At 50.6% G+C, this 13007-nt stretch overlaps 1 protein-coding gene across 3 annotated transcripts; it reads right to left on the bottom strand.

The window, feature by feature from the left end:
* Positions 1 to 5990: 5990 nt before the first annotated feature.
* Positions 5991 to 12360, bottom strand: LOC310772527 (E3 ubiquitin-protein ligase TRIM35-like). 3 transcript variants are annotated; one of them, XM_083632359.1, is made up of 7 exons: positions 12320 to 12360; positions 11643 to 12147; positions 7475 to 7570; positions 7149 to 7379; positions 7017 to 7039; positions 6792 to 6937; positions 5991 to 6676 (listed from the first exon to the last, which is right to left on the bottom strand). In XM_083632359.1, the coding sequence occupies exons 2-7, from the start codon at positions 12069 to 12071 to the stop codon at positions 6132 to 6134; spliced, it is 1470 nt and encodes a 489-aa protein (XP_083488485.1). In that variant the 5' UTR covers positions 12072 to 12147; positions 12320 to 12360; the 3' UTR covers positions 5991 to 6131. The 3 variants fall into 3 exon arrangements, with proteins under 3 accessions (XP_083488485.1, XP_083488483.1, XP_083488484.1); XM_083632357.1 differs by having other exon boundaries at positions 11643 to 12325; XM_083632358.1 differs by having other exon boundaries at positions 6792 to 6925; positions 11643 to 12325.
* Positions 12361 to 13007: the final 647 nt, after the last annotated feature.

Here is a 13007-nt window from a genome sequence, read left to right as displayed (position 1 = left end):
TGCTTTGAACCCTCGGTCTTGCAGCTGCTGGGCTATCTTCACGAGCGAGCCCTTCGTGGGAGCAGTTCGTGGGGCGATGCCCAGGGCCGCAGCCAAGGTCCGCTCTCAAAAAAGTGTGAAAGCTAGCTTGCATACGTGCAGATAGCATTAGTACTGTTTAGCACAGAATGATAGTATTGTTGCAGATAGCTGGCGTGCACCCGTGCAGTTAGTATCTGTGTGCTAAGTACATTGGGCGCGAGCTACCTCCGTGTAGAACGCGCACGTTTACTCCGGCTGGAGTAACGTTAAAATGGTCTACAATAGACGTACCGCCCCTTGCTGGCGCTACGCGTCCAGCAGGGGTTTCAGCTCGCCAAGGTCTGGGCTCAGTGCCAGCCTTTGGCTTGTAGCTCTAAGGACAAGCCCACCGCCCTTGGTGCCCAGGGCCTGGGGTGGTTGGGAGCTCTCCATTGGTCGCACTCCCTTTGTTGGGGCATCCCCTGCAAGCGCAGGGAGCCTGGCAGGGGGCACAGCGCACCTTGGTCCATGGCCACGGCCTGGCCTCGGTTGGCAGGGTCAGGTCAAGCTCACCGGTTGGCTCACCAAGGCTGGGCTCAGTGCCAGCCTGCGGCTTGTAGCTTTAGGCCCACCGTCCTCGGTGCCCAAGGCCGAGTTCGGTCGGGAGCTCGCCCAGGGTCTCATACCCGTCATCAAGGCTTGCCTTGGTCCATGGCTACAGCCTGGCCTCGGCTAGAGGCTCCTAGGACAGCCCACCATCAATGGCGCCGAGGGCCCATTGCTGGTCGGGAGCTCTCCTGGGGACCGCACTGTCGCACAAGTCCACGTGCGGCCGGACTCGAGAGAGAACGTTACCTCCGCAGTCCCCCCAGCCTGCGAAAGTCGCACGGCGCGGGGGGGGGGGGGGGGTACTTCGATACAACGCACCCACGGGGCGCGTCAGTAGGCGGAGCTTGCGTAAGAAATTCTCCCCCAGCATGCACAGCTTCTATGGAACTGACCATGCGGCAGGGGGGGGCGTAGCCTCTCACGTCCCGCCCCCCCATCAGGGTACCGGATCAAAAGGTCCCGGTGCCCGGGTTCCGCTCCTTTGGCCACAAGAGACCATCTTTGTCCAACAGGCTCGATGCCTGGGAGCATCTATGTTCCCCGTCCCCATTACGGCACACCCTCCAGAAGGGATACGCTCTACAGTTTGCCAGGCCCCCACCCACGTTCGACGGGACCCCCGATCCGGCCGTGGAGGGGGAGTCCATGGACATACTCCACAAGGAGGTTATTCGTTCCTCGCCAAAGGGGCGATTCGCTCGGTTCCCAAGGCAGAGGTGCGCTTGGGTTTCTACCACAGGTACTTTGTCGTGCCCAAGAAGGACGGCTCCATGCGTTCAAAATTGGACCCTCGGCTTCTCAACAAGACGCTGAGGAAGTTCCCGTTCCGAATGCTGTCTTTCCCCGCCTGTTCAACGCATTGAGACAGGGCGATTTCTTACTTCCGGGGATCTGAAAGATGCGTTCTTCCATGTCCACGTGGTCAGGAGACACAGGAAATACCTGAGGTTCTCCTTCCTGGGGAAGGCTTACGAGTTCTGTGTCTTGCCATTTGGCATGTCTTTGAGCCCGCGAACCTTCACGGTGTGCGTGGAGACAGCCTTGGCTCCCCTCCGCGCGAGGGGGATCCGTGTCTTCCTATATCTCGACGATGCTCTCTTAGTGGCCGACTCGAGGGTCCGTGCCACGGAACATACCAAGGTGGTGACCGATCACCGGCAAACCTTAGGGTTTTTGGTGAACTGACAGAAGAGTTGCCTCGTCCCAGCGCAGGCGGCGACCTTCCTGGGGCTCGAGCTAGACTCCCTGCCAGCCTTTCGCCAGAGCGACAGGCTCGCACGGTGCGGACAGCAAGCCAAGGACGTTAGGTCTGTGCCCTCGGTGTCAGTGCATCAGTGCACAGTGATGTTGGGCCTGATGGCCTCAGCACTGCATGTGCTCCCACTGGGGAGGCTACACATGCGCCCGTAGTCCAAATCTGGTTCCTCAGGCTTCGCCTGGACCCGGCCGGGGACCGTCATCGCAGGGTTCCTCTGACAGGTCAGGCCCGGCAGGCACTGGCCATATGGGCAGACCCCCGTTACCTCTCGAGAGGTACTCGGTTGGGCCCTGTCCCGCTCAGGATGGTGATTCGCACCGACGCCTCCCTCTGGGGATGGGGTGCAATTTGCTGGCATTTTTCGGCGAACGGCCGGTGGGAGGCTCAGGAGCTTCGCCACATAAACGTGGTAGAGCTGATGGCGATTCGCCTGGCTCTGCTTCAGGACAAGCCCACCATCAATGGCGCCGTGGGCCCATTGTTGGTTGGGAGCTCTCCTGGTGACCGCACTGCCGGACAAGTCCGCGTGCGGCCGGACTCGAAAGAGAACGTTGCCTCCGCAGTCCCCCCAGCCTGCGGAGGTAACACTTCCAGCGGCTCACACATGGGCACCATGTTCTGATTCGCTCGGACAATATGGCAGCGATCGCCCACCTGAACAAACAGGGCGGTGTGTGGTCGGGGGCACTGAACCATAGCGGGGATTCACCTGTGGGCGTATCCCCGTCTCCTTTCAGTGTCAGCGGTCTATCTGGCGGGACGGCTGAATTACGGGGCCGACCTGCTGTCTCGAGGCAATCCCCGTTATACGGAGTGGTGCCTCCATCCTCGGGTGATGGGACAGGTTTGGGCCAGGTTTGGTCGCGCCCGCGTCGATCTCTTCGCATCGCGGCGCGCGACACACTGCCCACTGTGGTTCTCGATCCAGGAGGACAGCCCCCGTTAGGTCACGACGCGCTAGCGCACGCATGGCCGAGGGAGGGGCTCTATGCGTTTCTCCCGACCCCCCTGATCCGTCAGGTGTTGGACAGGGTGAGGGAACAGCGCCTCCGGCTCGTTTTAGTCCGTTTTGGCCCAGGCAGACATGGTTTGCGGACCTGGTCTCCCTGGCGCAAGATCCGCCCTGGGCGTTGCCGGTACGGGCCAATCTCCTATCCCAGGCGGAGGGGGAGGTGTTCCACCCCTCCCCAGGCAGGTGGAAGCTAGCAGTCTGGCTCCTGAACGGGACCAGTTGCTAGCCCAGGGCTTGCCCGATAATGTGGTATGCACTATTCAGAGTGCTAGGGCTGCTTCGACCCGCACTCAGTACACGTACAAGTGGCGGGTCTTTTCGCGTTGGTGCAAGTAAGGGCGTGGATCCAGTGAACTGCAGTGTGCGACCAGTTCTCTGTTTCCTTCAGAGCCTGCTTGACGCGGGTCAGTCCCCGCAGTCGCTTAAGGTGTACGTAGCCGCGATTTCTGCTTGCCACATGGGAATTGAAGGGAGCCCCGGGGGGGCGTGCCCTTTGGTCTCGCGCTTCATGAAGGGGGCGCGTAAACTGCGCCCGCCGTCGCTGTGCGTTTTTCCCAAATGGGACCTGGTTACGGTGCTGGACGGGCTAACGGGTCATCCATTTGAGCTCTTGGACTCCGCCGATTTAAAGGTTCTGTCTGCTGCTGCTGGCCTTGTCGTCAGGAAAGAGAGTTGGTGACCTGATTGCCTTCTCGGTGCAGCAGGCCTGTATGGTTTTTGGGAATGATGGGCGCAGGGTTACGTTGCGACCTAACCCGGCTTACCAACCTAAGAATATTAATGCCAGCTATAGGTCTATGGTCATAGACTTATCAGCATTCTGTCCCCCGCCGTTCAGTTCGGGTGAGGAGTGACGTTTGCACATGCTGTGCCCCGTAAGGGCGCTCTCTGCCTATGTGGCCAGGACGCGTTCATTACGCACTACAAACCAGTTGTTGTTCTGCTTTGGGCAGAAGGCCCAGGGTGGGCCTCTTTCCAAGGATCGCTTATCACACTGGATAGTGGAGGTGATCGCGTTGGCATACTCTGCCGTGGGTGAGATACCCCCGGAGGGTATCAAGGCGCATTCTACGTGGGGTGTTGTTGCGACATCCTCTGCGTTGTTGCGTGGTGTTTCGGTGGAGGACATGTGTGCCGCGGCCTCATGGTCCTCTCATCACACGTTTGTTAGGTACTACAGTCTCGACGTGTCCGGTTCGCGGTTCGCGCACGCGGTACTGTCGGTGGCAAGGAAGTAGTATCGTTGCCACTCTAATATGTCAGACGGTCAGGCATGAACGTTGCCATACGGCCGTGGTTCACCGATGCCTTTCGGGTCGCCCTGTGGGGTGGTTGAAGGGCGGTTGAAGGGCGGTTGAATTTGGCACTAGAGTGAGAGCTTGAGTTCGAAACGAAGTAAAACGTTAGGGTTGTACTACAACCCGGGTTTTACGAGTGAGAACGAGAGCTCTCACTACCCAGCCTTGCTGCGTCGATGCGTCGTTGGTTGCCTCGGATCTCAGCTGGCTGGAAGGATGAGTGGCGTTCCCGGAGCTGACAGGACGTGACGTAGTCACGTGGAACCACGTCAGCCCCAGGGGGGCACCACGCCACCTACGGTTGGGTGGTCGGTTTTAATGAAAAGTAATTTTTCGGAGCAAAATGACAGTCTTCCATAGGGCTGCGTGCGCAGCGTACAAGGCACTAGAGTGAGTCCTCACTCGTAAAACCCGGGTTGTAGTACAACCCTAACGTTTGTCTGTCTGTCCTACTGATGACATAATCAGTGATGTCATAAATTCACTCTCTCACACACACACACACACAAAGTCACAAGAGAGACAAGAGAGAGGGAGAGAGAGGAGAGGGAGAGAGGGGGAGAGAAAGAAGGACATTGTACGCTCACCAATAGGGCAGGCAAGGCCGCGCAGCGGGCGAGCTGCGAATGCTGCCAGCTCGGCGAGTTGCAGGACAGGTGAGCCCGCGCAGGGCGAGCCTAGGAATCTCGATGCCCCCCCCCCCCCCCCCCCCCCCCATATCTTTACTTTTTGTTTTTGCTCCAAGTGAAATGTTTTATGGTCACTTACGATTCAGTAGGTCACGGGGTGGCTTGGATCCAGCCTTAAAACCCATTATATAAGAGGGTTGTTTCTGTCTATGGAGAAAATGAATGGGAAACTCACCCTCTTTTACCAGCTGACAGAATGCGGCTGGTATTGTTTTCAGTGAGTCTGTGTCTGTGTGTATGTGCATGTGTCATCATGGCAAAATGTGGTCCTGTCCTGGAGACACCTAATAAACCCTTTCCACAGCAACCGTTTTGAGGTGGTAAAACAGGAATTGAAGTAGGTCGTAGGTGTAACCAATACCATTAATGATGGTTCCATTCCATTTAGGTGTTCCAGAGCCTGGGCCCTCATTAATGTAAATTTTTTTAGACCTGCTTTTTTACTTCATGCTTTACCACCTCAAAACGGTTGCTGTGAAAAGAGCCTATTGTAGCGGGAAATACCTCAGAAGCGGTTTTGAGTACATTGCCAATGCTTACATACTGTCTGTGGACAGATTTTGTCAGTTGCGATAGCATCACAACCATGCAAGATAGTGGCTAAACTTTACAGGTGTGTAGTTGAGATCACAATGAAAGCGGAGTTCGAAGAAGGGTATATCTGAGCAAGGGGGCCGGAAGTAGCCCCCCCCCCCACACACACACACACAAATTACACCACAGACCCACAGGGTGACAGGACCTTTCCTATTTAGTTCAAATAGGGCTGTCAAGTTGAGTGTGTTTTGGCATAGGAGTATCGAGTATGTTTTGATGAAAAATGAAGTTGAAAAAACTGAAAAAGAGTTCTGAGTACAATGAAGGCTTATGGTGGAATACTACTAAAAGTTTTATACTGTAGCCCAGCAAGTCTGCATCTAATCAGGTACAGTATGATTTCAGATTCTGAGGCTTCTTCCTATACTTATATACAATTTGGACCAGCTTCCATTCCTTTTGGGAAGAAGAAAACTAAGCAGCAGATAATGTGGATGTGAGCAATAACAATACCTGCAGTCAAATCATTCACATGCATGCACAAACACGTTTGTTCTTAGGTTTTATTCAGTGATACCATAGGCCAAGGTTTGTGCAATTCATTCTTCAAAAATAAATGGTAGACAACTGTCTACAACACATGAAAGAGTATGATTTTTAGTCATAAAATCAAAAAGGCAAAGCGTCACATTCACACAGGAATATTCTCAGCTCCATTAGCTACATGCTCAAAAATAATCAGCAGCTTTCACAGAAAACTCCACTGGTTCAATCTTCAAAGGACACTGCTTACAACCCAACCAGAAATAAGGGAAGACCTTCTCGGTGAAGGCCTGCTTGAAGGTGTAGATGTGTGTGTTGTCAAGCGGATCATAGAAAGAAATCCTCCCCTTGTCGCAATCCAGCTGCACTCGGATTCTCTGGGGCTGCCTCTTCAAGCTCAGCCTCGTCAAAGGAGAAGTGCCCGCAAAGTACATTTTGTGGTAAAAGTACACCGACAAGTAGCCGTTCTTCAGCACGGAAGACACTTTCTCCTTCCTCTGGATGGATTCTTTGGCCACACCGAGAACCCAGGCGGTGTTCTCTCCCACTTCCACATCCCAGACGTGCTTGCCTGAGGTGAAGCCCTGGTGGGCTAGGACGCCGGTGTCGGGGTCGAACCTCTCCGGGTTGTCGGGCAGCTTCTGCTTCTCATCGCTGTCACTGACGCTGGTTAGATCCTCCGACAGCTGGAGCCACGGAGCAGCAGTGTTGGGGTCCAGAGTCACCGGGGCTGAAGGCAACGCAGCAGATTATTAACTTTCTGCAATGGCTGGAGTCTGACTGCAGTTCAGTCAACATCACAACCTTCTGCTATTAAATGTCTCATTCCTAGAGTGTGTACTCACTGTATGTCACAATCATCTGCATCCCCCTCCACACATTGTACTTGAGGGAGCCCAGGTATTTGGCCACATCTATGAGCGCTCCTGGAGCCATAGCTGGACCATAGTCTGTATGTATGCTGTCTGTATGCTGCATTCTGCAGGAAACACTAGGAAACACATTAGGCAAAATCTGTATATCACACTTGATAATGTGAGAAAGAGAGAAATACATAACATGCTTCTTACCTTGTCATCGTCTTCTTGCATTTCTGAAAGACAAAACAATTGCAAATTAATCAGAGAACTCCCATCTTCTTACAGGCTCAACATACAGTTAGCGTTCATGCATTCTGCTATTCCAAACGTGCTCAAACGTACGTGAAGGAGCGAGATGTCCTCCAAAGCCATCTCCTCCTCTATGGCTTTGATGGAGTCAGACACAGAGGTTATGTTTCGGCTCATTTGTTCAATCATCTCCCTCATCACTTGACTCTTCTGCTCTTCCTCGTTCTTCAGGGCCTCCATCCTGGCCTCTTCCTCGGCTTTTAGGAAGCGCTGAAGCTCCTCGAACTCCTCGTGGGCCCGTCTTTCCACGAATCGTGCCTGGACCTGAAATGAAAGCTGTGTTAATGTGGCCTGTAAACAAGCGGCACAGGTTACAGTGTGATTTCTTATATGATGCACTGGAAAGCACAGCACTACACCTGAATGTGTGTCACAGTATCCTCATAGTTTTTCTTCATTTTCTGATAAGCCTTTCTCCTTGTCTGCAAAGAGCTGAGGGCAGACCTCATTTCCTCCTGTGCAGATAATTCAGGGAAGAAAAACACTGTTTTATAAGCCTGTTGCTTATGCTTAGAAACACATTATCCAATATTTAGACTACGGTAATAACATGCTTTAAAGACAACAGGCCCTATCTTCGTACAGGCGATATCCCCTATTAGCGCTTGCGCACCTGTTTGCGCATGCCTTAACGCAACAGTCCGCCTTCCGCATTTGTCCAGGTGTTATGCCGAGTTTTGCACCCCCGCCCAGCAGCAAAAAAAAGCATCCCCACCTCACGGGAGCATAATTGTAATGATTTATACAGAAACATAACTGTTTAAAAATGATATAATTGTTTGGGTAGACGTGACCTCCCTGTTTTTAAGTTAAAACAGCCCCAAAATCTCGTGAAGATGCCATACTCGCGGGGGAGCATAATTTATCACAACGGGCACAAGCGCAGATTAGAGGCGTGCCAAATAATTTATGCACGGCACTAACGGGATTTGGGCGGTGTTAACCACCAGAATTATTCACAGGTGTGGCCTGGCAATGCCTGGGCGTTACATCAATCAGATTCCCGTCTCGCAGTCCATGTAATACAATTTGCGTGAGGCATGCTGTACTTCTCCCCAGTGGTGTAGTCTACGTGATACGCAGGTATATGCCGTATACACACTGCGAAATGACTCAGATTTGCGTATGCCCACTGAGAAATGCGCTATGATACGTATCGTTTTCACTTTCCATTCATAAAATGGTGTGTTACAAAGCGCGGACTTTTATTAATAATTTGATGTGTTGAATTGCACCACGCTACCTGTAGTAGTTAATGCTTCCCTATGAACATGTGTGTCTGTCCTCTCACTCTCCACTCGGGACTGACTCTGGCTTCACGCGCTGCCCATGCAGGCTCAACTGCGCAAGAAGGAATACTCCATTCATCTGTAGAGCGCGGGGGGGTCATAGATTGAATGTGATTCTTTTGTAAGTGTTTTTGAACCTTTTGCAGGTAATTTCGAGGTTAATGGGTCGAATCTCTGCCCATTTCCGGCCGAAAACACGCCCACTTCCGGTTAAGCTCCCCCCCCCCCAGCTTAACCGCTTAACCGGGGGGGTCGGTTCAGAGTCAGTATACCCTCTGAAAAAGGTAGACTACAGCACTGCTTCTCCCCATGTGTAATTTGGGTAGGTGTAGGCCTATTGACTATATTATCCCTATCTCATGACACCATCACATCATATACCTGTTAAAAACATCTGAGTTTTGATGCAATTCGCGTTATTTTGTTGACTGGGGTGGGACTAGAGCTGGGTATTGGTTCAAATTTCAAGAATCGATTCGATTCCGATTCACAAGGTTGCGAATCGATTAATTTCGATTCGATTCGATTCCGATTCGATCGATTTCAATATGTTTCAAAATGTTTTTTGATCTGTACCCTGAATTACATGTCCAGTTATGTAACACAGGGGTTCCCAACCATCCAAGTAGATACACGGGGAAAAAAAGTTGCAGACCTGTCAATTTTAATGGTTTTAGTTACACATATATTTACTCACCAGGTGGTGACAAAGGGTAAATAACAGCCTTTTCATCTGTCAATAAAGACACTTTCACAATTATGCACAGTGATTTGATTTCAGCCTATATAATTTCTAAAAGTAGATATTAATGATCAAACATTTCCATTCATGTAGCCTATAGTATTTATGTTTTTGTTTCAACTACAAACATAAATAAACGTCAACTTGAAACTATGTTTCAACTACCACACACAGCATAATATTTTAGCCTGTTTATTAAAAATAAATAAATAATAATAATAATAAAAAAAAAAAATCGATCTCTGGACATATGAATCGATAATCGAGGATTAAAATAAAAATAGATTAAAAATCGGAGAATCGATTTTTTGAACCCAGCCCTAGGTGGGACAATAGAAAACGTGTTTGCAGCGGGTAAACGGCGGAGACAAAATAAAAGATTGGAGGATTTACAGTGGACTCAATTAAAACTCGACTCGTGCCGAGGCTTGTGCCAGATCGGCTGTGATGCCAACGACCCTTCCGGGTTGCGATATTTTTTTTTGGATAATGGCGAAGGCTATGCGAAGGCATAACCCGCCCCTCTCTGCCTCTGATTGGCCTAGCGTCAAACTTCCATCCAAACCTATATTTAGTCTATGAACACATTCGCTGGCTATCCTGCATTAGGCTACAGTACATCTCTTTCTACAGTCTGTGGTCAGACCGTCAGACTCAATGGGTCAGACTCAGACAGACAGCAGTTACGCTTGCTAGCCTGCATGAAACACGCCAGTGTGTTTATGTTTTTAATATAGTCATACAGTATATCTATGGTTTATAACGCTGCCGCTACTCTTGGCAGTGCACGTATTATAGAACAGACAATTGATCAAGGGTGATATAAAACAGGGTTATTTACAGGGAACTAGCAAGCGTAACTGCTGTCTGTCTGAGTCTGACGGTCTGACCAGAGTGTAGAAAGAGATGTAATGCAGGATAGCCAAGCGAATTTGTTTGGATGGAAGTTTGACGCTAGGCCAATCAGAGGCAGAGAGGGGCGGGTTATGCCTTCGCATAGCCTTCGCCATCATCCAAAAAAAAAGTATCGCTTCCGGGTTATAGCAGGTGAAGGTGAATAGCCTATTGCAAGTAGGCTACAATGTACCAGTTTTCTCAATTCATTTACCATAACCCCTCCTTGCGATGTGATAAAAGTGTATCAGTGAATTATAGTTGATTGCCTCGCCGAATAATCTGCTGGTTACCCAATTTTAGCAGCAGAATTTGATGTCCTGGCGTGGCCTGCACTGCGCAGCGCGGAGATTATGGTGCACGATCAAGGGGGTTCCTCTGCCTTTCCGACGCCCTGCCACTCCGAACGTTAACTTCCATTATTCGGACTGGCGGTCGTTCACCTTAGAAGCCGCAATGCCGACCTTAGGTTTAGGCGTGGGGGTGGGAGAGGTTAGGTTTTGGGTTAGGGTCTGGGGGAGGTTAGGTTTAGGCATGGGGGGAGGTTAGGTTTGGCGTGGGGGCTGGGAGAGGTTAGTGAAAAACGGGGAATATAGATCCCCTTTCTGAGTGGCAGAACGTCAGAGTGGCAGCACGTCGCATGTAACCGCGATCAAGTGCAGCAGTGTTTTTGCACCTAACGGCCACATTCCACTGAGTCCGTGTTCGGTCCGTCTGCGCTGCGGTACGGCTTCGGAGCCAATACGTTTCCACTCTAATCATTGTGTCAACTCCCACCTACTCCGCTGCGTTGCGTGTCTACTCCGTCCCAGCTCCGACGATCCGGAGCTCTCCGAAAAAGATACGCAAGGCTTCTATTTTCCACGGATGTCGGAGCAAAGCTGCAGCAAGTTGGGCGGAGCCAGGCATGGAGTCAACAGGGCAGAGGTGTTTACAGCATTCAATATCAAGCCAGAGGACAAACATGTATGAGGAAAAGTTAATCATTGAAGTGGAAAACCACAAAATAATATATGACACGACACATCCTTTTTACAAGGACAACACCAAGCAAGTCCACCCCTCCTCTGCTTCTCCAGTTGGGAACAATGATCTTCTGCCTGTTTGTTGTTGTATTTATCCCACATACAAATTGTCTCGCGCGATCTCACCGCAAACTTGTCGGTCTCGTCACTCTAGCTGTCTGGCGGAGCGGAGCCGTGACGTGCTCTGCACGCAGCCGGGTAAGTGTTGGCGGAGCACAGAGCACGGAGAAAAACCGGAGCACAGCCACAACGCAACGCAAATGCAACCAGTGGAATCCCGGCGTAAGAGGTGGTTTTCAAAGCTCTTAGTGCAAAGTAATTGCGCGCTGCTGACGATAGGATAATGCCATCTATCCCCACGTTTTAGCGCTGACGCCTATACCCAGTACAATTATAACAGGCATGCGCTTGTGCCCAATTTGCATTGCGCATGGAGTTAAACGAGTGCAAACACAAAATTACCGCTTTTGGGAAGATATAGGGCCCAACAGCTCATAATTGATGATCTGAATTGTCAGCCTGTCATTAACAGAAAATAACATTGTCATTATTCCCCATAAGAAACCTAGATCTTTACCTTCACATCCACCATGGCCTCGCTGACAGGGCAGCAATCATGCTGCTTGTGCTTCCTTGAGGTGTGGCAAACCACACAGATGGGCTCCTTATCTAGCAGGCAAAAGAGCTTCAGTTTCTCCCCATGAAGTGGGCACATCTCCCCAGGATCGCAGTACAGCTCTCCTGTCTGTGCCGGGACCTCCAGTGCTCCTCCGTCCTGGACGTAAGCGTCGCACAGGTTCTTCAGGGTGAGACTGGCCACAGGTTCGTCCAGAGACTCCCTCCTGCAGAGAGGGCAGTCGTGGCTCTGTCCTTGCGGAGCCCAGTACTGCTGCAGGCAGGCCGCACAGAAACTGTGGGTGCACTTGAGCACCACCGGGTCCCTGAAGATATCGCAGCATATGGGACAGGAGAGCTCCACCTCTGGGAGCGAGAGCCTGCCAGCCATTCTGCCACCCTCACTGCTGCTTGTGTTTTCCTCCCAAATGGAAAGTAGAGCAAAGGGCAGATGCAGGGTGCAGGCACTGGACAAACAGAGACAGCACTTGTTTACAATAGTTACATCCAGAATCATTGCTTATACATTTTAATCTAAGTATTCACTTTACTTTATCAAGGCTGCTGGAATTGATAACACTTCAAATACAAATGTATTTATAGTACATTTAATAGAAGAAAAGTTACAGTGAAACTTACCTGACACCCAACTCCAGTAGAAGCTGCGTCTCTCACAAGCTAGTAGGCTAATGAAATGCGTGTGGACTTCCTGCTTCCTGTTTTGCTGAGTCATCCAAACAAGGCGGAGCCAAGCAGGCAGGCCGTTTTACCTTTAATAACACACTCGAAACAGCTCAGTTTACTGTGCAAATATTGTCTGAAGCTGCTGATCCATGATCTACACTCGGCAATAATGTAAGCATTTCCCTCGTGCTCAAATGAATCATCATACCAAACTAAACAGTGCTGTATAGAACTATAAACATTAGAGGGTGTTACAGAACATTAAAGATGCAAGTAATGCTAATACATCTTTGCAAATATGAAATGTGAATTATACTCTCTATATGCAAGCATTGCACAGTATTGATTGTTGCCAGCCTATCCAAGATGGTTTGTAGTGAGTATTGAGAACTACTGTAGCAATCCTATGGCACCATCTAGTGGCGATTAACAGCAAGCGGTCTGTTGGAATATTCCATTATCCATTCCACTATGCTATCATGTCGAAATGTAGAAAATCTTGATTGTATGGAAGATGCTGCTCGTCTTCACAGCATGCCATGGTAGGTAGTTAGGTTTTCAATGAGCTGAGGCTTGATACATGCTGTGTTTGGTTAGAGCAGAATACAGCTGAACCAGGTGCTTCTCAGTTTGAGGACAGCAA

The sequence above is a fragment of the Poromitra crassiceps genome (genome assembly GCF_964638095.1).
Source record: "Poromitra crassiceps genome assembly, chromosome: 2".
Lineage (NCBI taxonomy): Eukaryota > Metazoa > Chordata > Actinopteri > Beryciformes > Melamphaidae > Poromitra > Poromitra crassiceps.
Note: the sequence above shows the minus strand (reverse complement) of the source record. Positions and strands in the feature narration are given on the sequence as shown.